Here is a 26,364-nt window from a genome sequence, read left to right as displayed (position 1 = left end):
CACATCAGCCAGTTGCCTGGTGCGCGCTCCAGTGAAGGTTTCGAGTTAAAATGCTGATAAGAGCGTTGAGAGCAGTCGCTGGTTTGGAAAAAAGCGGTGCCATAATAAAAAAAACAATCCATCGTTTGTTGGTCCGTGAAAGTTTCTCGCTGCGCTTCTGCTTCACGTATTTCTCTCTTAATGGCTGCTCTGTTTTATTCTAATACGTCAAGATTCAGACCGAAAAAAAACGATCTAATGGATTGTGTAGCGTCTACGACAGTCACGTGATAAAAGAACGCACGACTCGTCGATTGACGAACTACTCAAATCTGTTTCCTGTACACACTACGGAGATTTTGCGTTGCTCATGCGCGTCCAGCAGAAAATACGAATCGTATATGAACGATCAATCACCGATTTGTTTCTTTTCTACTGGACGCGCATGAGAAACGCATAGCAAAATCTCCATAGGACACATAACATTGCAATTAAACAAAACTGTGGATGAGGCCCAGAGGACTAGTTTGAGAATTTCTACTGATAAATGTGCATTTTCTTTCAAGCAGGACAGACAGATAAATCCTGATCCTGATCCAAGTAGTGGGCACATGTACTTGTGAACAAAACTAAACTCTGCAGTCATACTGCACTTATATACTGCATCCACTTTATGTTGTTTGTTCAAATCCCAGTACTACAGAGGGGCTTTGCTGGATCCTTAAAGAACCCAATTTTGTGTCAGATAAAATCAGCCAGTAAAGCAAATGGAAGTGATGTAATGTTTATTGGAAACTGTTTTTAGCACCACCCCCATATCAAAAGCACAACATAATGTATATTGAGGAATGTTGTATACATGTAATAAAAAATAAAATTGTGGATCAGTGCAAAATTGGTCACAATAACAGAGGGGGAAAAAAAAGTGATTTTCACAGTGCAGTCAGTAACTTTAGTGTCTTGAGGTTCATACAAAGTATCACAATTAAAATGCTTTTACTTTAATAATATATTCTGATTTGTTATTATGATTATAAAAGCAGCTGCCCTTAATTGTTGTTGTTGTTAAAGCATGACAAGTCAGAGTGGTTCAATAATCGGTCAAAAACTTTGGCTCTGTGCTGAGTTTCGAGATACGGGCTGATGATCTTTTCAGTTAGCTCCACTCTCCTTTTAAAACGCTGTCTATCAATTGCCATCTCCATCCAACAAGACCCAGCTCGTGCTTCCTGACTTTCAAGGGGCCATTCCTCGAGTATATGGACAGTCACCTCCTTACTGAAACGCACCTGGAAAGAACAATCAGAGAGTGAAAAACATGTCAACATGGTGTAACAAAAGAATACAGAACAATATTAAGAAATTTCTAGTTTGTTGTAAAATGGTTGACAATAAAGTGAATTTTTAATCTTCATACATGCATGCATTCCACATTTACAATGTACATGTGATATTTCTCTTCTCTTGCATTTATTGCCTTATTGTTATTCTGTATATTTGTAATATTTCCTCTGTTTTTCTTGTGTTCTTTATAAATGATTTATAAGATCATTGGGAATTATCCATAGAGTAAGAATTTTATTGAGTGGTCTGTTAGACCATTTGGGAGCATACATCCTACATCTCGCAAAGCTTCTATATATTGTTTTTGTAGATTTAAAAGCAGTTGCACATGCTTTTAAGTGGACATTAATTACATGTGTGTCCATTATACACAAAGTCAAATATAGTAACAGATCAATGCAACATTTTTACAACTAAAACTGACATTTTTGTGTAGTCAAGAGCAGCTATGTTGGTGTTAAATGTCCTTTCTTGTCACTTGCACACTGTTGCATCACTATTCACAGCAAACGGTGCTTCATTTCTTACCCTTTAACCAACATTTGTTGCAGCAAATATTTAAAATTACATTTTATTAAGATAGTCATAATATTGAACGTCAATAAATCCTTATCTTTTCCCACAAAAACAACCCATGATTTAATATTGATGTAATATCTCTAAATATCTACCTTGCTCGCTGTTTTCTCTGTGCACGGTACAGCATCGTGTTCATCTTCTCTGGCACTGGGGCTTGAAGGTGTGTCGATTTGTTGGATCTCTGATGCTTTTGTTTTAGTTCCAGTAAGGCAGATGTAGAGTGGATTGTAGGGATCACTTTTGTTCAAAAAGGAATTCCAAAACTTTATGCTTTCTGCAGGTATTTCATCATCTCCTTCATCAGACCAATCAGAATCTTCCTCACTCCATTCAGATTCGTCTTCATCCTCATCTGAAACCTTTATTTCTTTCTTTTGAAGACAAGGAACAGCGTCCTCATCCTCATCATTCATGCAGTAATCAGGTTCTGAAGCCATTACTTTGGGTTCAGTAGAGCAGAAGAAGTGGTGCGGATTGTCAGAACCATTGCTGTACAAGGACTCGAAGCCTTTGTTTTCTGAGAGCATCGCTGAAAACTCTATATACGAAATATTTTCCTTGTCCCATTCAGATTCCTCTTCCCCATCGTCCACATCATCGTCACAGTAGCCACTGTCCGAAGATGCTACGACCTCCTTCTCACTATATTCTGTTTCACTACCATCACCACTCCCCACCGCCCTCGGACATTCAGGCAAGTCCGAGGGCAGAATTTCTGCCACAACGAGCTGATCAGAATAAATCATTTCCTTTGTTAGGATCTTTGGACACTCAAAAGCGTTGTCCATTTTGTGTTCGCTGATCGCAGCCTCAAGCTCAGGCAGGCTGGTCACCTTTCGCATCTTTCCAAACATGCAGAATGTTTTTCTGGTACACAAAATGAACATGTTTATGTTTAGTTACACTCTATGATTTTCTAAGGACTTTACACAGATAAAAGAAAATGTTTTGCAACACAGAATTTACATACTTTACACTCTTTCTGCTGGGTGACTGGATTTTATAGCGCTTAGTCATGCCTTCAGGTTCCTCTTGTGGCTTCAAGCAGCAACATAGGGAACACAGTCTTCTTAAAATGGATGCCATTGCAGTCAATCCAAGTTTTTTACTCTAAGAAAACACACAATGTGAAATTACTACAAGAGTCCTTGTAAAGGAATAGAAAATACAGAACAACAACATTGAAGGAAGCAAAAAATATTTTACAATCTCAATAATACAGATGATCAGAATCAGGTTTGATTCCAGCTGTTGGTGACTATCAAAAGTAAAAATATAACACTATACATTTAGCGTCGGGGACTGCAAAATTACACACACCCTTCACTCAAGTGGAAGTACAGATACTCGTGTTTTCAAAGACTCTGGTAAAAATTGAAGTACTGACTACATTTTTTTCCATAAGTTGAAGTAAAGAAGTTTGGGCTCTGACATTTACTGAAGTAAAAAGTAGCCATTACTACCAACTGCTTTAGTGTCACACTGGTAACTGGACCTCACATCATAATATAATAATACAAAGGAATCTCAAATTTTGTTACCCTAATGCAGGGGTCACCAATATGGTGCCCGCGGGCACCAGGTAGCCCGCAAGAACCACATGAGTACCTCGCAGGCCTTTTCTAAAAAATAACTGTTTCCCACTTTGTTAAATCATTGTTGATAATTATTATGAGAAATCATTAACATGATCAGTGTCTTCACATAAATGAATATCATTAATTATTAATAATAACATAAAAGGTAAATTAAGCAAATTTGTTATTTCAGATCAAACTGAAAACTGTGTGTATCAAACTGGTAGCCCTTCACATTAATCGGTACCCAAGAAGTAGCTCTCAGTTTCTAAAAGGTTGGTGACCCCTGCCCTAATGAATGTATCCAGGCTTAACAGCCACCATACAGAACACAAGCAAAAGAAAAGATCACGTGATCAGGAATGTTCTCAGTCATGTTTACATCACTGACTCCCTCTGTCTCATCCACGTTAAACCCGAACCTCTTATTGCCTTCTGCCTGCTCATTGTTAGCTTCATAAATTAGTCTACATCTGTGGTGTGTAAAACCAGGACATGATAAACCAGTGGTTGTAGTAAAAGGTTGTCCGAAAAATAGAGTGAAGTAAAGTACTGATACCAGAAATATCTCCTTAAGTACAATAACGACGTATTTGTACTTCATTACTTCCCACCTATGTTTAGCCAAGACTATGTACATAATACAAAAATAGACTGTACGAACATTAAATAGAAATACGAGTATTAAATAGGAATGTAAAAAAAATAATAAAATACCAGCAAAAATGATAGCAACAAACTCTGAATTGACAGACAGTCCGTCACATGTCCACAAGAAACCCATGAACGTTTATGACGTAATTCACGTGGTAGTCAACATTGTAGGGTAACCTAGGCAACCGCTTATCTACTGACAGTTTTCTAACCCATTTTATATTCATTTGACCCGATATGTATTTTCTACTGATCTGAATGAAAGAGAAACTGATCACCGGAGCGGAGTTAGTCTTACCTCTGATAAACACATCAGCCAGTTGCCTGGTGCGCGCTCCAGTGAAGGTTTCGAGTTAAAATGTTGATAAGAGCGTTGAGAGCAGTCGCTGGTTTGGAATAAAGCGGTGTCATAATAAAAAAATAATCCATCGTATGTTGGTCCGTGAAAGTTTCTCGCTGCGGTTACTTATCATATATTTGTCTTTTCATGGCTGCTGTGTGTTATCCTACACCCTCAACCACCCTTATATAGACAGAGTTGCGTATGACGTAAGGGGCGGGGCCAAGGCGGCGGAAATTCTCCTTATAGGGAAACCGAATGTCACGTGACCAAAACAGGTTTCATGACGTTTCGAGAAAGTCCCACAGACTCACCAGAGCTAGTATTGAGTTCCAGTTTCGTCATATTCCGAAAATAGAAATCAAAAAAGAAAGGACAAACCCAGGCTGGGAAAAAATAAAACGAAATCCCAACACACATACCACTTTCATTATGAAGAAAAACTGTAATATTTTGAGTACATTAAACGAGCCATGTTGTCATTGTATTTACCTGAGCATTAAATTGCAACGTTCTTATACTGTAAAATTAATCCAGTATTCCTGAGCATGTCATAGTTCTTTTATAATTAAATTAATTAAATAAATTACTAAAATTTTATTTAGTATTAAACAGTAGAGAAATAATCATAGACTACACAATGTCCTAACACTTGACAGCAGGGTAAAAACAAGTCTTATAACAGTACTGTGCAAAAAACCCAATAATAAATAAATATTTATTAAAACAGTGTAGAATCTGGGCCAGATTGTGTCATTACCTAACATGAAAAGTGACATTTAAAACTTGATCTGAATTAAAAGAAGAGGAAAAAAAATCCAGGTTTTATTTCGCATATAAAATTTATCACATATAGTACTGTCTTAAATATGCAAAAAACAGAGCCCAGAGAAATGTCCTTAAGACTATTGCACTTAATGCAGAACAGCTGTAATTGTTTAGCCCACTTTAGAGGCAAAGATCAAAATCAATTTGCCAACAAATAAAATGACCATCAGCTACAATTGTAAAAAGAGCATCAAGCTAAAATACATGTTATATAATATATATAGACCTAGTGGTGACTGTTATTTAATTTCCACAACAAAATTAAAACTTTTCATGAAAATGTATTCAGTTTGGAATATAACCGAATAGTTGTACTTGTAAATGTACTTCGTTACGATACTCTCCTTTACATAATAAGACTATAAACTTTTTTTTTTTGTCATTCAGGTAACAATTGTATACATAAATAAAATGAGCTCAGTTTGGCAACTATTCATTTGCGTTTAACATTCTTTGAAGTGTCTTTTTTGCCTTTTTTTGTATTACAAATTACAGAGATTACATCATGTTTTTCAGCATGAAGACAAAGGCAATTTAAAACAACAATCATCTTTTCTGAGTAACTCTCATTATATAATTTTTTAAAAGTAACATTCAATTTAAATGTTAGTGTTAAAATGGACCTCACACTAGTTTTCTAAACACACATTCCTATGCTGTGTTTAGAGAACTAGTGTGAGGCCCATCTTTATTGTTTTGTTGAATGGCAGTTCCCACCATTCTCGCAGTTCATCCCCTGGCCCTTTTGGGCAAACTCAGAGCAGTCCATGAGGGGCCATAATTGGATGGTGATTTTTGTTCAAGGTTCAGTCATGTTATAATCCAGGGGTCATCAACGTGGTGCCCGCGGGCACCAGGTCGCCCAAAAGGACCACATAAGTCGCCCATGGGCCTTTTCTAAAAATAGCTCACTTACCAGTGAGCTTAATAAAATTTTTTTGTTGCTATTCTTGTTAAAGTCACACTTGCATTGTTGTGAATTTGAAAATGATATTAGATTAGAGCAGTGCTTCTTAATTATTCTCTGTTACGCCCCCCTTACGATAAAGTAAACATTTTGCGCACCCCAACTCTCCGGCGCAACTGTAAATAGTAAAATTTGTCTATAAAATTGTTATAAGTACACCTCTGCATAACATTGTATCCTTATTAACATTAAAGAAAAGAAAAAAAGAAAGAAATATAGATAAATTTACAACAAAGAAAAACATTGTTTTTTTTTGATAAACTGTAATGTCTTTAAGTGGCGGTGTAATGTCTTTAAGTGGCGCCTTAATTTATTTGGCTTCATGCTGTCTGCTGCCAACATTTTTAGACCCAGTAAACACACTGGTCTTTCCTCGTCTTCCACCGTAGTGACAGTGAAGCCAAGTGCTACATGCGTTTCGTCATATTTCCTCGTCTTAGCTTCCAGGAGAATTACGTTTGTCTCATTATCTTCACCCAGGGGGGCGTGCCCCACTATTTGAAAAGGACTGGAATAGAGCTAGCTGGTTTTGATTTTTGAATGTTACATTGATAATCTGTACAAACATGATGTAACGTAGTGGATGATTTGTTCAAAATTGTTAGTGGCTAGTGAAAATGTTGTAGAAGTGATCATTTGAAAATGTAAATACTTGCAGAGATTTATAGAAATAAAGTTTTGCATATTGATATTTATCTGTTTCCTACCTTGTTAAATCATTGTTGATAATTGTTTTGAGAAATCATTAACATGATCAGTGTCTTCATTGAACTTTAGATGTGTAGCATTGTGAGTTATGGTATGTGTGCATGTGTAAAGTGCTGGTTCTAAGTAACACTTTTTAGGATCTTGACCATGGTTGTCATTTTCATATATTCCACCAACGTCCGATCCTGGATACCTTTTAAGTTTATACCAGGCAGTAATGTTATGTAAAGATAATGATGCACCTGAGTATCCAATGTTTCTGACCAGAAAACAGGTGGAATCTGTGTTACAGCAAATTTGTGTTGCACATTTTGGATCTGGTGCTACACCGGGAGGCCATGTAACTGTTTCTTTATATGTAATTGCAGTATACTATGTGGATGGCCCCTGGGTATATTTCCATACCCATCTCCCACATTTATGGGTGTGTGTAGGTGTAACCTGTTGCCCCAATTTAATGCAGGTGAGCCCCGATACTGTTCAGACATGTGGCATCCATGGGATTGCTGTAGCTGTCCTGAAAAGAGACATACAAAAATACCACAGCTAATTTAATCCATCTGGGGAAAAAAGGCATTTTGCTTAACGAAGACACAGATCACGAAAATCTCCTTCTGAACATTTTATTATAGTTTGGATTAAATTGTGACATTTGACAGATCTGACTATTGTTTTAGTGCAAACAATATGTGTGTGTATATAACACCTTCAATTGCTCTTGTAATTGTTTCAAAACAGTCTGCTGAGTTGCAAGCTTGAGAGGTTCGGCGGTAGTGAAAAGGTGCTGAATGATTGGAAAACTACTGCTGTAGTGATAAGAGAGACAGCTAGGAAGGTACTTGATGTGACATCTGGAAAGAGAAAGAAAGAAAAAGAGACGTGGTGGTGGAATGAGGAAGTGCAATAATTATTCTTAAAGTTCAGTACCAGCACACTCCTACTCAATTCCTCAGGCATTGTTTCACCTTCCAAAATCTTGTTAAACAATCGTGTTAAAAACTCCACTGCCATCTTTCCTAAACATCTCCATGCTTCTACCGGTATGTCATCTGGTTCAAACGACTTTCCACTCTTCATCCTTTAATCGTTGCTCTCACTTTCTCCTTACTAATCCTATCCACTTCCTGCTTCACCATCTCCACACCATACAACCTTCTCTCTCTCTCTAGTTTTTCTCATTCACCAGCTGCTTAAAATACTCCCTCCATCTTCTCAACACACTCTCCTCACTACTCAGCACATTTCCATCTCCATCCTTTATTGCTCTAACTTGCAGCACATCCTTCCAGATTGTAATATGCCTTTTCCTTTGCTTTTGCCACATCCCTCTTCACCTGCTGCCGCATCTTCTTGTACTCCTGCCTACTATTCTCATCTCTCTGCCAATCCCAATCCTGTTTTGCCTTCCTATTTCTCTTATGCTCTCCTTCAGTTCATCCCTCAACCGCCATGTCTCTGTCTTCCTTTCTATTTTCAGATGTCACACCAAGTACCTTTCCAGCTGTCTCCCTTATCGCTTTTGCAGTAGTTGCCCGATCATCCAGCACCTCTTCACCACCACCGAGCCCCTGTCTGACCTCTTCTCTGAACTTCACACTACAGTCTTCCTCCTTCAGTTTCCACCATCTTATTCTTTTTTCAGTCCTCACTCTCCGCTACTTTGTCTTTACCTTCAAATCCATCCTACAGACCACCATCTGATGCTGTCTAGCTAAACTGTCCCCTGCCAACACCTTACAGTCTCCAATATCCTTCAGGGCTGCATCTCCTACATAGAACATAGTCCACCTGTGTGCACCTTCCTCCACTCTTATATGACACCCTATGATCCTCCTTCTTCTTAAAATAAGTATTCACCACTGGCATTTCCATCCTTTTAGCACCATCTACCACATCTGTCCTTCCACATTCCTCTCCTTAAAGCCATAACTACCCATCACCACTTCATCACCTCTGTTCCCTTCACCAACAAGCCGATTAAAGTCTGCCTCAATCACAAATTTTTTCCCTAGGTACACATTCGACCACTTCATCTAACTCACTCCAGAATCTTCCACAACCTGCATCCAGCATAACACGTGCCAAATCGAACATACGGATCACGAATACGGATGATCCGCTGTGGCGACCTCTAATGGGAGAAACCGAAAGGAGGAAAGTACACACTACCGGTGGAGCAGATTAGCTGCGTCTCACCACATTATCGATTTGGTAGGACTATTGTTCTGACCTCTAAGAACAGATTCACAAATAACCTGCCTGATGTAGCTCAATTTCTCACTAAACCCCTAAATGCTAATGATCGTGACGAAATGGCTAACAACATAGACATTATCCTAGCACATTGGTCACCGTTGCCCCGATCCGAATAAAAAAGGTTATAGAAAAAACACCTGCACATTGGTATAATAGTCATACTCAGTCTGTAATCTAGAAAGAAAATGGAGAAAAACGTAATCGAAGATTTTTACATTTGCATGTAAAGACAGTATGCTCAGCTACAGACAGGCGCTTAAAGAGCTGAGCACCTGAGCAAACGCATAGAAAACAAGAAAAACAGGACTTTATAAATTTCTTCACTGAAAAAAATGTAAGTATTAGAAACACAGTTGAGGAGGTCCAATCTGACAGAGAACCATCAGCTATGATTTCCTCTGTCACTCAACACTCTCGCTCAGCCTCTCCCTCCTACTAATCACCTACACCTGTCCTCCATTTACCCGCCCCCTTTATAAGGTCCCTATTGCCCTTCACTCATTGGCCGATCTGCAGGTCACTGCCATAGATCACACCAGACAACCTACTGCTGTGTTTCCTGTGCGTCCATGCTCCTGGCTATGCTTCACTGGAAGCCCTATGTTAAGTGTGCCATTTTGCTCCTGTCACATCTTAAACTCTCTTGTGTTTGTTTGTGTAAGACAAATAAAGACATTCTGTTTTACCCCTGGTATCTGATACCTGGTCTATCCGTGACAGGACCTCTTACAGCATCTCCTGATCCAATCTCACCTAAAACTCTACAATTACAATGCTTTACAAGTATAGGACAGGAAGAGCTGTACAATGTTATCACCAAAGCCAAATCAACAACATGTCTGTTAGATCCCATTTTAACTAAACTAAACTAAAGAATTGTAACATACTCATTATTATTAACTCCTCACTATCTTTAGGCCATGTCCCTAAACCCCTCAAGTTGGCAGTTATTAATCATTAAGATTAACCCTCATTAAGAAACCTAATTTGGATCCAAATGAACTATCAAATTACAGAACCCATTTCAAATCTTCCATTTAGAAAAGATGGTGTCTGCCCAATTATTTGGAATGTTGATATCAATCTACATTCCACACATGTAGTGGGATCCAATCGGCACTGGTATGTCCCTAGAAGGTACGGGATGTTTGCAAGATCTTAGTTCTGTGTTCAACACTATGGATCATGACCTTCTCCTGGATTGCTTACAGAATTACATTGGCATTCAGGGACAGGAATGAAGCTGGTTTAAATCCTACCTGTCTGATCGTTACCACTTTGTAGACTTGAATGGAGAACTATCCAGGTTAATGCAAGTAAATTATGGGGTGCCACAAGGTTCAGTTCTAGGAGCCCTGCTTTTCACAATATTCTTGCTTCCCTTGGGACCTATTATTAGAAGGCATGGGATTAGCCTTCATTGGTATGCTGATGATACCCAGCTATATATCTCATTAAAACCAGACGAAACATTTCAATTGGCTCGGTTAACTGAGTTTGTTAAAGAATCAAAAGTTTAGACTCATAACTTTCTATTATAAAATTCTGATAAGACAGAGATTCTGCTTATCGGCACAAAATCCAGTAGACAGAAGCTCCAGCACTTCAACTTGCATTTGGAAGCATAGAGAGGTGGCAAAACCCACACATTCTTTACTTAAGTAGAAGTACAGATACTAATGCTTTGAAATTCTCGGATAAAGTTTAAGTACTGACTTTAGTTTTTTAGTTAAAAGTTAAAGCAAAGCAATTTGGGCTCTGACATGTACTTAAGTAAAAAATAGCCATTACTACTACCAGTTTTCTCACATCATATTAATATCAGGGCTGTCAATCGATTAAAATATTTAATAGCAACTTAATCACACATTTTAAATCTGTTCTAAATGTACCATAAATTAATAATTTACACTTTTAATACTCTAATCAACATGGACATGGAGAAATATTGACGCTTTATGCAAATGTATGATTATTATTAGTGAAACCACTCACATAGAGCATGAAGACAAAATATTCTTGTAAATGTAATTATGGTGAAAATCTGCACCACCACCTATACGGATTACATAATAAGAGAATATTAAATAAATTATTTAAAGGTGGACATTTCGAGCTTTCTATTCATATATTTATTATGTCTGTGAGGCAAAGGTGGCAAAAGTATACACATTGTTTTACTTAAGTAGAAGTACAGATACTCATGTTTTAAAAGACTCCAGTAAAAGTTGAAGTACTGACTACACTTTTTTACTTAAGTTAAAGTAAAGGAGTTTGTGCTCTGACATGTAATTAAGTAAAAGGTAACCGTTACTGCTACCTGTTTTAGTGTCACGCTGGAAACTGAACTTCACATTATATCAATGTATTAATACAAAAACTGAATGTATACAGGCCACCATATACAGTAGAATACAAGCAGAGAAAAGACTAGGATGACATAAAACACACACACACACACACATATATATATTTATATATATATATATATATATATATATATATATATATATATATATATATATATATATATATATATATATATATATATATATATATATATATATATATATATATAGTGAGGAAAATAAGTATTTGAACACCCTGCTATTTTGCAAGTTCTTCCACTTAGAAATCATGGAGGGGTCTGAAATTGTCATCGTAGGTGCATGTCCACTGTGAGAGACATAATCTAAAAAAAAAAAATCCAAAAATCACAATGTATGATTTTTTAACTATTTATTTGTATGATACAGCTGCAAATAAGTATTTGAACACCTGAGAAAGTCAATGTTAATATTTGGTACAGTAGCTTTTGTTTGCAATTACAGAGGTCAAACATTTCCTGTAGTTTTTCACCAGGGATTTTGGCCCACTCCTCCACACAGATCTTCTCTAGATCAGTCAGGTTTCTGGCCTGTCGCTGAGAAACACGGAGTTTGAGCTCCCTCCAAAGATTATCTATTGGGTTTAGGTCTGGAGACTGACTAGGCCATGCCAGAACCTTAATATGCTTCTTACAGAGCCACTCCTTGGTTATCCTGGCTGTGTGCTTCGGGTCATTGTCATGTTGGAAGACCCAGCCTCGACCCATCTTCAATGCTCTAACTGAGGGAAGGAGGTTGTTCCCCAAAATCTCGCAATACATGGCCCCGGTCATCCTCTCCTTAATACAGTGCAGTCGCCCTGTCCCATGTGCAGAAAAACACGCCCAAAGCATGATGCTACCACCCCCATGCTTCACAGTAGGGATGGTGTTCTTGGGATGGTACTCATCATTCTTCTTCCTCCAAACACGTTTAGTGGAATTATGACCCCAAAGTTCTATTTTAGTCTCATCTGACCACATGACTTTCTCCCATGACTCCTCTGGATCATACAAATGGTCATTGGCAAACTTAAGACGGGCCTGGATATGTGCTGGTTTAAGCAGGGGAACCTTCCATGCCATGCATGATTTCAAACCATGACGTCTTAGTGTATTACCAACAGTAACCTTGGAAACGGTGGTCCCAGCTCTTTTTAGGTCATTGAACAGCTCCTCCTGTGTAGTTCTGGGCTGATTTCTCACCTTCCTTAGGATCATTGAGACCCCACGAGATGAGATCTTGCATGGAGCCCCAGTCCGAGGGAGATTGACAGTCATGTTTAGCTTCTTCCATTTTCTAATGATTGCTCCAACAGTGGACCTTTTTTCACCAAGCTGCTTGGCAATTTCCCCGTAGCCCTTTCCAGCCTTGTGGAGGTGTACAATTTTGTCTCTAGTGTCTTTGGACAGCTCTTTGGTCTTGGCCATGTTAGTAGTTGGATTCTTACTGATTGTATGGGGTGGACAGGTGTCTTTATGCAGCTAACGACCTCAAACAGGTTCATCTAATTTAGGATAATAAATGTAGTGGGGGTGGACATTTTAAAGGCAGACTAACAGGTCTTTGGGGGTCAGAATTCTAGCTGATAGACAGGTGTTCAAATACTTATTTGCAGCTGTATCATACATATAAATAGTTTAAAAATCATACATTGTGATTTCTGGATTTTTTTTTTTAGATTATGTCTCTCTCAGTGGACATGCACCTACAATGACAATTTCAGACCCCTCCATGATTTCTAAGTGGGGGAACTTGCAAAATAGCAGGGTGTTCAAATACTTATTTTCCTCACTGTATATATATATATATATATATATATATATATATATATACAGTGGGGCAAAAAAGTATTTAGTCAGCCACCAATTGTGCAAGTTCTCCCACTTAAAAAGATGAGAGAGGCCTGTAATTTTCATCATAGGAACACAAAAAAAAAAAATCCCGAAAATCACATTGTCTGATTTTTTAAAGAAATGATTTGCAAATTATGGTGGAAAATAAGTATTTGGTCAATAACTAAAGTTTCTCAATACTTTGGTTTACACCTTTTGTTGGCAATGACAAAAAACAAACTTTTCTGTAAAGGTTTTTACACACTGTTGCTGGTAGTTTGGCCCATTCCTCCATGCAGATCTCCTCCAGAGCAGTGATGTTTTGGGGCTGTCGATGGGGTACATGAATTTTCAACTCCCACCGAAGATTTTCTATGGGGTTAAGATCTGGGGACTGGCTAGGCCACTCCAGGACCTTAAAATGCTTCTCACGAAGCCACTCCTTCGTTTCCCGGGTGGTGTGTTTGGGATCATTATCCTGCTGAAAGACCCAGCGACATTTCCAGTGTAAGGGGTAACGTTACAAGTTACAAGTTTTACACATTAATATCTGAGTTACTTTTTTAAAAAAGTAATGCGAGTTACTTTTCAGTTAAATTATTTTGCATAAAAAAACGTAGTCACGTAGAATCGCGCACTCATACGTGCGAGCCGCTGGAACTTAAAATGGTCAGAAGCGGAGATGGCAAACCAGGTCATTACATTACTGTGATGGAAGTATTCTTATTCTTACAGCTCTTTGGTCTTGGCCATGTTAGTAGTTGGATTCTTACTGATTGTATGGGGTGGACAGGTGTCTTTATGCAGCTAACGACCTCAAACAGGGGCATTTAATTTAGGATAATAAATGTAATGGAGGTGGACATTTTAAAGGCAGACTAACAGTTCTTTGAGGGTCAGAATTCTAGCTGATAGACAGGTGTTCAAATACTTATTTGCAGCTGTATCATACAAATAAATAGTTAAAAAATCATACATTGTGATTTCTGGATTTTTTTTTTTTTAAATGATGTCTCTCGCAGTGGACATGCACCTACCATTACAATTTCAGACCCCTCCATGATTTCTAAGTGGGAGAACTGTATATATATATATATATATATATATATATATATATATATATATATATATATATATATATATATATATATATATATATATATTATTATACATATATTTATACTATATTTCTAAAAGTATTGGGTCACCTGGTCATAAGTACGGTATGTATCAATTTTTAAGCAATGAATTCAACATTTAGTACCAATTTGCTCTTATAATTCCCTCCACTTTTCTGAGAAGATGTTCCACTAGATTTTTGGAGTGTGCTTATGGATATTTGTGTTCATCAGCCACAAGGGTGTTACGAAAGGCAGGTACTGATGTAGGTGAGGAGACCTGGGGTGCAGTCAGTGTTCACATTCATCCCAAAGGTATTCAGTAAGGATGAGATTAGAGCTCTATAGCAGGCAACTCAAGATCTTCCTCACCAAAGCATGTAAACCAGATCTTCAAGGAGCTCACTTTGTGCACAGGGGCATTGCAATGGTGCTTTCCAACAGCATGTGGTAACAGTTTGGAAAAGAACCACATATAGCAGAAAAGGTCAGGTGTCCCCAATATTTATATATATATATATATATATATATATATATATATATATATATATATATATATATATATATATATATATTACACAATCTGGGATATGGCCTGGTGATGGCAAATAAGTAAACATAAATAAATAAATAAATAAATAAATAAATAAATAAATAAATAAATAAATATAATTTTATAATATTATTTATTTGTCATCACTAGGCCATATCCCAGATTGTACGGTTATTCCAGCTGTACTTTAAAACTACTCAAAGTTATTATGATGTTTTACGAATGACAAATTTAAGGTAAGTTATCCTGTGCATTTTATTGAAGTTCAAACAGGAAGTTTATAATTTATACTTCACCTGAAACTATCTGAGTAAACATCCTTATTTAAAAAAAATAGCAACAAGTAGCAGCATCCAATACCAATAATTTCAAACATTTCCCTTATATATGGCCATGGGTGTTGAGGAATGACTTTATTTTTATTTATTTTCACATCAGTGACTCCCTCTGAATTTACATTAACCAAACCTCTTGTTGCCTTGCTCATTGTTAGCTCCACTAGCCTACGTCTACGTCTGATAGCCAGGAAATAATACACCAGTGATATGGTGAAAAATCCACGCAATGATAGAATGATGGGCTGGAAACAGGGCTTAATTAAAGAGAAATAATACTAAAAATAACGAGGCTGGTTTGAAAATGTAAGAAGTAGAAAGTACAGATATTTGTGTAAAAAGTTAATGAGTGAAAGTAAAAAGTCAGAAAAATAAATAGTGAAGTAAAGTACTGATACAGAAAAATCTACTTAAGTACAGTAACTAAGTATTTGAGGTCTTGAGATCTCAAAACTCTGGATTTCTAGTAGTTCCTAGAATAGCAAAGTCCACTAAAGGCGGTAGAGCATTCTCACATTTAGCTCCTAAACTTTGGAACAGTCTTCCTGACAGTGTTCGGGGCTCAGACACACTCTCCCAGTTTAAGCACAGATCAGCACATTCATGATTTGCACGCTCGTAAGGCTGTGCAATTGGGCAATAAGTTGAAAGGGGTGTGTTAAAAAAAAATAGCAGTGTGGCATTCAATCACTAAAGTCATCAATTTTGTGAAAAAATGGTTGTGAATCAGGTGGCTCCTATTTAAGGATGGAGCCAGCACTTGTTGAATATGCATTTGAAAGCCTGAGGAAAATGGGTCGTTTAAGACATGAATCAGGTGGCCCCTATTTAAGGATGAAGCCAGCACTTGTTGAACATGCATTTGAAAGCCTGAGGAAAATGGGTCGTTTAAGACATTGTTCAGAAGAACAGCGTACTTTGATTTAAAAGTTGGTTGGAGAGGGGAAAACCTATAAAGAGGTGCGAAAAATTTTGGCTGTTCAGCTAAAATGATCTCCAATGCTTTAACATGGAGAGCAAAACCAGAGAGACGTGGAAGAAAACGGAAGACAACCATCAAAATGGATTGAAGAATAACCAGAATGGCAAAGGCTCAGCCAATGATCAGCTCCAGGATGATCAAAGACAGTCTGAAGTTACCTGTAAGTACTGTGACAGTTAGAAGACGTCTGTGTGCAGCTAATCTATTTTCAAGAATCCCCCGCAAAGTCCCTCTGTTAAAAAAAAGGCATGTGCAGAAGAGGTTACAATTTGCCAAAGAACACATCAACTGGCCTAAAGAGAAATGGAGGAACATTTTGTGGACTGATGAGAGTAAAATTGTTCTTTTTGGGTCCAAGGGCCACAGACAGTTTGTGAGACGACCCCCAAACTCTGAATTTAAGCCACAGTACACAGTGAAGCATGGTGGTGCAAGCATCATGATATGGGCATGTTTCTCCTATTATGGTGTATATACAGTGGGTACGGAAAGTATTCAGACCCCCTTAAATTTTTCACTCTTTTTTATTTTGCAGCCATTTGCTAAAGTTCATTTCTTTTCCTCATGAATGTACACACAGCACCCTATATTGACAGAAAAACACAGAACTGTTGACATTGTTGCAGATTTATTAAAAAAGAAAAACTGAAATATCACATGGTCCTAAGTATTCAGACCCTTTGCTCAGTATTTAGTAGAAGCCCTTTTTTGATCTAATACAGCCAGGAGTCTTTTTGGGAAGGATGCAACAAGTTTTTCACACCTGGATTCAGGGATCCTCTGCCATTCCTCCTTGCAGATCCTCTCCAGTTCTGTCAGGTTGGACGGTAAACGTTGGTGGACAGCTATTTTTAGGTCTCTCCAGAGATGCTCAATTGGGTTTAAGTCATTGCTCTGGCTGGGCCATTCAAGAACAGTCACAGAGTTGTTGTGAAGCCACTCCATCGTTATTTTAGCTGTGTGCTTAGGGTCATTGTCTTGTTGGAAGGTAAACCTTTAGCCCAGTCTGAGGTCCAAAGCACTCTGGAGAAGGTTTTCGTCCAGGATATCCCTGTGCTTGGCCGCATTCATCTTTCCCTTGATTGCAACCAGTCGTCCTGTCCCTGCAGCTGAAAAACACCCCCACAGCATGATGCTGCCACCACCATGCTTCATTTTTGAGACTGTACTGGACAGGTGATGAGCAGTGCCTGGTTTTCTCCACACATACCGCTTAGAATTAAGGCCAAAAAGTTATATCTTGGTCTCATCAGACCAGAGAATCTTATTTCTCACCATCTTGGAGAACTCCATACGGGTTTTCATGTATCCTGCACTGAGGAGAAGCTTCCGTCGGTCCACTCTGCTATAAAGCCCCACTGGTGAAGGGCTGCAGTGATAGTTGACTTTCTACAACTTTCTCCCATCTCCCGACTGCATCTCTGGAGCTCAGCCACAGTGATCTTTGGGTTCTTCTTTACCTCTCTCACCAAGGCTCTTCTCCCCCGATAGCTCAGTTTGGCCGGTCGGCCAGCTCTAGGAATGGTTCTGGTCGTCCCAAACGCCTTCCATTTGAGGATTATGGAGGCCACTGTGCTCTTAGGAACCTTAAGTGCAGCAAAAAATTTTTTGGAACCTTGGCCAGATCTGTGCCTTGCCACAATTCTGTCTCTGAGCTCTTCAGGCAGTTCCTTAGACCTTAATGATTCTCATTTGCTCTGACATGCATTGTGATCTGTAAGGTCTTATATAAACAGGTGTGTGGCTTTCCTAATCAAGTCCAATCAGTATAATCAAAAATTTCTGGACTCAAATGAAGGTGTAGAACCATCTCAAGGATGATCAGAAGAAATGGAGAGCACCTGAGTTAAATATATGAGTGTCACAGCAAAGGGTCTGAATACTTAGGACCATGTGATATTTCAGTTTTTCTTTTTTAATAAATCTGCAAAAAGGTCAACAATTCTGTGTTTTTCTGTCAGTATGGGGTGCTATGTGTACATTAATGAGGAAGAAGAATGAACTTAAATGATTTTAGCAAATGGCTGCAATATAACAAAGAGTGAAAAATTTAAGTGGGTCTGAATACTTTCCGTACCCACTGTATATATATATATATATATATATATATATATATATATATATATATATATATATATATATATATATATATATATATATATATATAAAATATTAGGGAACCCTTTTGGTGGACATATGAATTACATGTGTGTTACTAATACAGATTAACTCAAATAATTGAATGCAACATTTTCACAACTAAAATTGTGACATTACTGTGTAGTCAAGAGCAGCTAACGGAGTTAAACATCCCTGCTACAAATATATTTAATCTTTTTTTTTGGTTGAAGATAAATTATTACATTTTATAATGATTAGACATCATATTGAACATCAATAAATCTGTATATTTTCCTATAAGAGTAACCCATGATTTATTAGTGATGTGAAATTATATATATATATGAAAAGTATTCAATTCATTTCCACTTTTTCCACATTTTATGTTACAGCCATATTCCAAAACGTATTAAATGTATTAGCCATACATATAGATATCTACCTTTTTCCCTGTTTTCTTTGTGCTTGATGCCTTTGTTTTAGTTCCATTAAGACAGATGTACACTGGATTATAGGGAAAACCGTTGTTCAAGGAATTCCAGAATTCTATGCTGTCTCTGGGATTTCCTGCATATTCTTCATCAGACCAAACAGAATCAGTGTCCTCTTTCTTTTGAGAACAAAAAGGAACAGCATCCTCATCCTCACATTGATCACTGAAGTCTGACATCATTACTTTGGGTTCTGAAAAGTAGAATCGCAACTGAGTGTCAGGAGCAGTGTTGTTTAAGGACTCCTGTAACTCTCTGCTTTCTTCAGGCATTTCTGGATCTTTGTTGTCAGATGATTTAGAACATTCTTTACTCCACTTGGTTTCCTCTTTCTCTTGAGGACAATAAGGAACAGGGTGCTCATTCTCATCCTCACAGTGATCACCATCTGAATCCATTACAGCTTTCTCTTGAGAATAAGAAGGAACAGCATCCTCATCATTTATGCAGTACTCAAGTTCTGAAGCCATTACTTTGGGTTCAGTAGAGCAGAAGTAGTGATGTGGATTGTCAGAATCACTGCTGTACAAGGACTCTTTGTTCTCCGAGGAAATTGCTGAAAACTCTGCATCTGAGAAATCTTTCTTGTCTAATTTAGATTCCTCTTCCCTGTCGTCCACATCATCATCACAGTAGCCATTGTCCAAAGATGCTACAACCTCCTTCTCACTATATTCTGTTTTACAACCATCACCACCTTTATCCTGCTCCTCAGGCTGACATTCAGGCAAGTCTGAGGACAGAACTTCCCATGGAAAGTGACATTCAAAACTTCATCCAAGATAAAAAAAAAAGAAAAAAATAAAAATAAAAAAAATTAGGTTTTATGTCACATGTGAAAAAAACATCAGATAGCATAACTATTTTGTACTGTAATAAAGAGAGCCAGGAGAAATGTCCCTAAGAATAATACACTAAATGCAGAACAGCTGTATTTATTTAGCAGACTTTAGTGGCAAAGATTTCTGTATATTAGATCAAAAGTCAATTTTTACAATTGTGAAAAGGTACTACTTGGTTCATGAAAATATATTTAGTGTGGAATATAACGGAGTATATAATTGAAATTAAATATTTGTATTCTTACATAATTATGCATGAAAAACTTTTTTTGTTTTTTAAGTAACGATTGTATACATACACAACATGAGCACAGTTTGGCATCTAATCATTTGGTTTAACATCCTTTGAATCTTTTAAATCTTTTTTCAAAGGTATGATCTTTATCTAAATATCTCTCTGATCTCACCTTGGGGTAACGATGGACATTCAACTGTTTCTCAAATTGCTAATCTAACACATAAATGTTGATTTCTCCTTGACAACATTAAGAGAATTTGTTTCTTACCTACTTAGGCCATGTGGGCACTTGTTCTGTCCCCAATCAACTCAAGATTGGACTATTCTACAACTTTCTCCTTGCAGTACAGCCTGCCTAAGAAAGACTTTTAAACTCTGCAGCTGATCGACAGTGCAGCTGGATAACTGCTTCTCAACCTTTCTAGGTTCTCCCACACCACCCCACTGTTATGCTACCTTCACTGGCTTCATGTAGCTTCCTGTACTTGGTGTTTCCTGAATCTAATTCAAAACATTGATTCCTGAACCCAAAAGTGGACCAGCTGCTCTCTACCTTACATCACTTATCTCACCCTGCACTTCACCATGCTCCTACCATGCTCACAATGTGTTTGACAAACAGGCAGTGTAATAATTCAGAGCACTTGATTCTGACTTCAGACATGAAAGAAGCATTTTACTCAAATAAAAAATATATTCTACACACCGACACAAAGGCATTCTCTTAATACTACCTACTGAGGAATCCATCCTAAATCGGTTAGCAGGATTGTGTGTATTTCAATACATACATGCAATTTCATACATTATTATTCTTTGGTTGTTTTTGTTGTGTACTATGTTAAAGTACATAGACATAATTTACCTTTTAAAAAAATTACTGCTGACAATTTATGAACCTTATTTTAAATCGTTCTTCTTGTGTTGTTTATAGAATGAAAAAAATAAAAATAAAAAATCACAGAAATAAGAAAGTTGGATAAAGATAATGCTGATGCCTAAAGACATAACGTTATAATAATAAGAACGTTTGAAAGACGAGATTTGTAATGTTGCAGATGATTGTTGTAGTTGTTGAAGAATGTCAGCATTTGTGTGTATAAACACAAATAATTATATACTGATATTGCATAAAGAAATACATTTTAATTATTTGACCCTAACCCTAAAAATGATTTAACCCTAACCCTAGACATCTCTGCTTTGCTGTTTAGTTGTAGTCACTGCTCCCAGAAATCAGACTTGATTTTGGGCCATGAACCAAAAATAAATGTTTAATTGTACCAAGCAATATTTAAAAAATTAGTTGCCATGGTTCCTCTCATGTATTTCACAATATAAAGTCTATATTCTGCCTAACTAAGGCAGTTCTAATTTTAAAGTTCAGTGAAACTTATTGTGCAATGAGAAACAATCTATTATTCTTGATACAACTGAGTTCAATGCCTAATACAGCTATTTAATGACCTCTAATGAGAGACTTTAAGCTGATCCTTATTTTTCACAAGATTTTCCGAATGAGATTTTTTCCCTTTTTATCCTCTTCTCATTTATGACATGGAGGGTCAAATCAAAGGTCAACATATGTCCCTTGGGCACTAGTTTAGGCATCTATGGTATAGAGAGCCTGTCTCTGTTCAAATGTCAACATGAGTTAGCATAGGAGATGTGTCAGGATGTGTGGCTGGGTGATTGAAATAACAAATCTATACTGTAAAAAAAAAAAAAAAAAAATATATATATATATATATATATACACACACACACACACACACACACACACACACACACACACACAGTGGAACCCGGTTATCTCGCCCTCGGTTACCTCGACAACCCTATTAATTCGACGTTTTTGAAGTGGAACCGCCAAATTCTCGCTTTTTCTAAGCATTTTTTTTTATCGGTTTTGGCTAATTTTTTTTTATGTCGCCGAACCCTGATATCTCGAGCACAAGGGGGGGAAAATTTGCCATTTAACGTCAGTTTTTTGATCAGGGCTGTGCAGCCGCAGAAGAACTCGCGAAAGTGGCGGAAAAATCAAGCCTTACAGCTGCTACAGGTGTTGTATTGTATACTGGTGAATCTCTGCTGTTAGTTAGTGCACATATGCCTTTTGTTGTTACATGTTATGCGATGAACGGGAGGCGAAAGCCGCGCTGGGTAGAAGTGTCGGTGGGAAGACACGTACCGGGATACGCATGAGCGATAACAACGACCGCCGTGAACCAACATATACCACCAATAACGGACAGTGAGAGTGTGGAAGTGTAAATAGGAGCTGGTGATGATGATAAACAAGCACCATATGTGCGCGATTGAAGCCGGGAGCTTCAGAGAAAGCGGCCGAGAAAAGGTGGATTCCTGACAGATAAACATGTACTGTATGTATTTTTATAGCATGCCTTCATCAAACAAATCGCAGCAACGCTGTTGTGTAAAAAAAAACCTTCAAAAACACATGCATGTACATTCTCATTTATTAACGCACATCATGTACATAAAGAAATTTCAAGCACGTTAATATACTGCCGCCATTTTGATTTGATCGTTTATCGTTTATCGGTTACCTCAATGCTTTTTGGCGACCCCCTAGGACATCGACATAACCGACCCGGTTATGTCGATGTCCTAGGGGGTCGCCAAAAAGCATTGAGGTAACCGATAAAATAAACGATCAAATAAACAGAAAAGTGGTATTTTCTGTTTGTATTTGTATAAAAAGATTCTTTGTTAATATTTCTGTAATTTTAGGTGTCTTGTAGGAGAAGAGTCACCTGACACCTGAAGAGTAGATGTTTATTTGACTGTGTGTGTGTGTGTGTATATATATATATATATATATATATATATATATATATATATATATATATATATATATATATATATATATATATATATATATATATATATATATATATACACACACAGTGTATATACATATAACCATTTGTTTTATATATACAGTACAGATAAAATACAACATCCTAATCCACATTTCAAATGGTCAAAAAAACCTTGAAAATTGTTTGACTCTGTATGTGTTATTAAACCAAAATATACCAATTTACTTCCATGATTGTTGGACAAAACTATACAGATGTTTTGTGAGGTTTTTGATTAGAAAAAATACCATCCACCAGACCGACCATCAAACAATCCATCAACACAAAAAGATGTGTGACAATATCTACTATTGAATCATGGGAATTTAATTGTCTCGTTAGAGTCAGTGCTAAGGATGGATGCTGAACTGTGTATTTATTAAGGTTTAAAAAAAATGGCAATTAAATGGCCTTTAAACTCCAAAGAGCAAACACTGGACACACTATTTTTAAATGCTGATTTAGATGTTTTTAACTCAAATATTGTGAAAAATGTAAATTTACACTGAGGAATTTATTGTTGTACATTATATATGTTTAGAATTATTTTTCTTTTTGCAAAATTGAAGCAGGTAAATGTCACAGTACAACCAGTAAAACATGGGGAAAGTAATCTCAAGTGAATCATTAATTTTCACATGTCAAATATGGAATTCAGACTATAACATCACTGAGTGCATAGTGCAGTCTATTTGCATGAACAACTGGGATACAAAAATCAATAACAAAAAGTAAAGTTTTCTGTATGATCCTAAAGAAATAAATTATCAGAATCAACATTTTCATTAACAATTACAACTACCATTTACATTTACATTTGCAGCATTTAGCAGACACCCTTATCCAGAGCGACGTACAAAAGTGCTTCAAATCTCTAGTAATGAATAAATCTACACTGGTACGCCAGATTACAAACTTAATATAAATATAACCCTAGAATTCTACAAACTTGGAAAGTGCTAATTTAAGTGTTTCAGGAAGAGGTAGGTCTTTAGTCGTCGCTTGAAGATAATCAGGGACTCTGCTGTACGGACATCTAGGGAAAGGTTATTCCACCACCTTGGTGCCAGAACAGAGAAGAGCCTTGAAGTATACTTACCTCTCATTCTGAGATAAGAACCGTGTTACATCAAAAAATAAAATACATTCCTAATCATTTTTGGAACCTGGAAAATATCACTGTCACATACTATATTTGTTTGTGTCTGTCTGTGGGTCTGTAATCACTAACTAAGATTTTTATCAATGACATTGTTAAAACATAAGTTCAACAACACCACAAGTAGAAATATCTAACAGTAGAGCATGCACTTGTATGTGTAGCAATCAACCCTAATTTAGTTACCAAGTTATAGTAATAGGTAGCTTTCTAAGTGTTGGTATTGAAATGCAGAAAAATTTCAATAAAAGTCAGGAGCCAAATAGTTCTGCAGGTAGCTAAACGATTGTAAATTTGCATTTATAAGTGCTATGTGATTTATTTTTTAAATATAAACTTTTTTTTCTTTATTAGGACAATATTTCATTTGACTAGCATAACTGTTGGTCTATGGGGAAAACCATGTGAAATGGAAAATTACTCTATGAAGTAGGCTATGTGTGAAGAGAATACTGCTGTGCTGTCTACACTCCATGAATGAAGCTCTGTTCTCGTGATCAGGAAATCTATACTCCATTGCTTTTCCCTTAGCTTCATGAACAATTTATTGTGTAAAAAAATTTACGCGTCTTAGCTTTAGTTTTAGACCACGAGAATGAGAAAAGCGTGTGTTATGTGTGTTGTTTAAGAGGTTGGTGTCTTAAAGTGTACACCTTTTGTGCACACTTTAGGCCAGAACGGTGTTGCTACCGCGGCAGGATGTTAAATCGACAACCGAAGTCATCGCTCGTGTTGTGTCCAGCCGCTTCGAGAATCTGTAAGGGTGAAAGGGTGTTTGCACTCTTGTTTCGGTTATTAATAGCTTGGGATGTTGAAGAAGTAGGTCGGAGTAGCAGGTCGCTTCTCTGGAGCAGGGTCCGTCTCAGAAAAGGTGAAATAAATAGCTCGGGGCAACGAGTCAAATGTCTTCGTTGAAGTCATGCGTTGTAGGATAGCTAGCTGTCGATTTACCAGGCTAGCAAGCAATCCGGAAGTTGTTGTGTGGGACGAGAGGAATGTAACTGGTATTTGTGACGTACCGGTAAATTGGACGAACGCACAGAACACGGTGAGTGTTTGAACAGGTTTATTTGCGAGAGAAACGCTGATCAGAGAGCATAGTTAGCCAGCTAGCAGAGCAGGAGCTCGACTTGATCATATATGTCTATGCGGCTGGACTCCTGGAGTGTTCAACCATATCAAGCTAATTCTGCTTCCGTTTGGATTGTAAAGGAGAGACAGATCGGGAGAGTAATTTGGGAGGGTGAAGTAAGAGCCGTGCTGGGGCGTTTGTCACTCGGGACGTGGAGAATGATGCAGTGGCTGTGAGGGAGCTCCACTTCCGGCCTGAGTGCTGCATGTGCTTGGTGTAGATGATGCGGATGAGCTGGATCATTACTGTCATTAACCGAAGAATGATGAAACTCCTCGTCGCCCTCGGCCTCATCGCATACATCGCCTGTGAGTGCACATTGCTTATAATAGCATGTTTTTCCACGTATGAAACTTTGGTAACTTTATTAAACAGGATGCACTGTGTCTGTGGGGATGGGTGTGTAGAGTGCCTGCGCACTACATCAAGAGCATTACCAACCAGTGGCTTATTAGGCATTCATTTCAGTCTGGGTGAGAAATTATGCAAAATAAATGGTCACACACACCTACCTAGTGGTAATTATTAAATTTCCCTTTGTTTACATGCTGGTGAGACAGGTTCATGAACTGTGTGTAGTCGATAACATACCACACCAGGCACAAAATTAACCACTGGCTCACCCAAGGCATTAGTTTTAGCCTGGAGAAGCAAATATGCAAATTATAACCCAGGTCAAATTTTATTCGTCAAACTCAACCATACACAGTACAACGTGAAGTGATTTTCTTTCCCCTAACTGTTCGTGACCTATAAAAAAGAGAATGAAATTAAAAAACCCGAATAAGTCTGTGTGTAGGTTGAAATTGAAAAACAGAAAAAAATCAAGGTGTTGCAATGGCCCAGTCAAAGTCCTGAACCCGATTTAAATGCTTGGCAGGACCTTAAGGAAGCTGTGCATATTACAAATGCCAGTAATCCTCAATGAACTGCGTAAAAAGAGTGGGCCAAAATTCCCCAACAATGACGTGAGAGATTGATAAAGTCATACGGAACATGATTAGTTCTTTTTATTGCTGCATGTGGTTCTTCAAGCTATTAAACAATACGGTGTATCTGAGGTCGTATTTACCTC

At 37.5% G+C, this 26,364-nt stretch overlaps 2 protein-coding genes across 4 annotated transcripts in view; one reads left to right on the top strand and one right to left on the bottom strand.

Moving 5' to 3' along the window:
- uxs1 (UDP-glucuronate decarboxylase 1) overlaps nucleotides 1-26,364 on the top strand; it is a 204,109-nt gene that overhangs the window by 153,268 nt on the left and 24,477 nt on the right. The window contains exons 1-2 of one of the 3 annotated variants that reach the window (XM_083535883.1): nucleotides 24,663-25,205; nucleotides 25,370-25,597. In XM_083535883.1, the coding sequence (XP_083392009.1) occupies nucleotides 25,510-25,597 (88 nt within the window). In that variant the 5' untranslated portion in view covers nucleotides 24,663-25,205; nucleotides 25,370-25,509. Of the gene's footprint in view, nucleotides 1-23,905; nucleotides 25,598-26,364 lie in introns of those variants that run through there. The other 2 variants (XM_083535882.1, XR_014532592.1) reach the window with 2 other exon arrangements.
- LOC310723142 (uncharacterized protein) lies at nucleotides 748-4,674 on the bottom strand. Its single transcript, XM_083535890.1, has 4 exons — nucleotides 4,432-4,674; nucleotides 2,873-3,012; nucleotides 1,995-2,769; nucleotides 748-1,268 (listed from the first exon to the last, which is right to left on the bottom strand). Exons 1-4 carry the CDS (start codon nucleotides 4,444-4,446, stop codon nucleotides 1,029-1,031), a joined length of 1,170 nt encoding a protein of 389 aa, XP_083392016.1. The 5' UTR covers nucleotides 4,447-4,674; the 3' UTR covers nucleotides 748-1,028.

Source organism: Silurus aristotelis (assembly GCF_946808225.1).
Source record: "Silurus aristotelis genome assembly, chromosome: 3".
Taxonomy (NCBI): Eukaryota; Metazoa; Chordata; class Actinopteri; order Siluriformes; family Siluridae; genus Silurus; species Silurus aristotelis.
The sequence above is the reverse complement of the archived record's forward strand: the minus strand, read 5'-3'. Positions and strand labels throughout refer to the sequence as shown.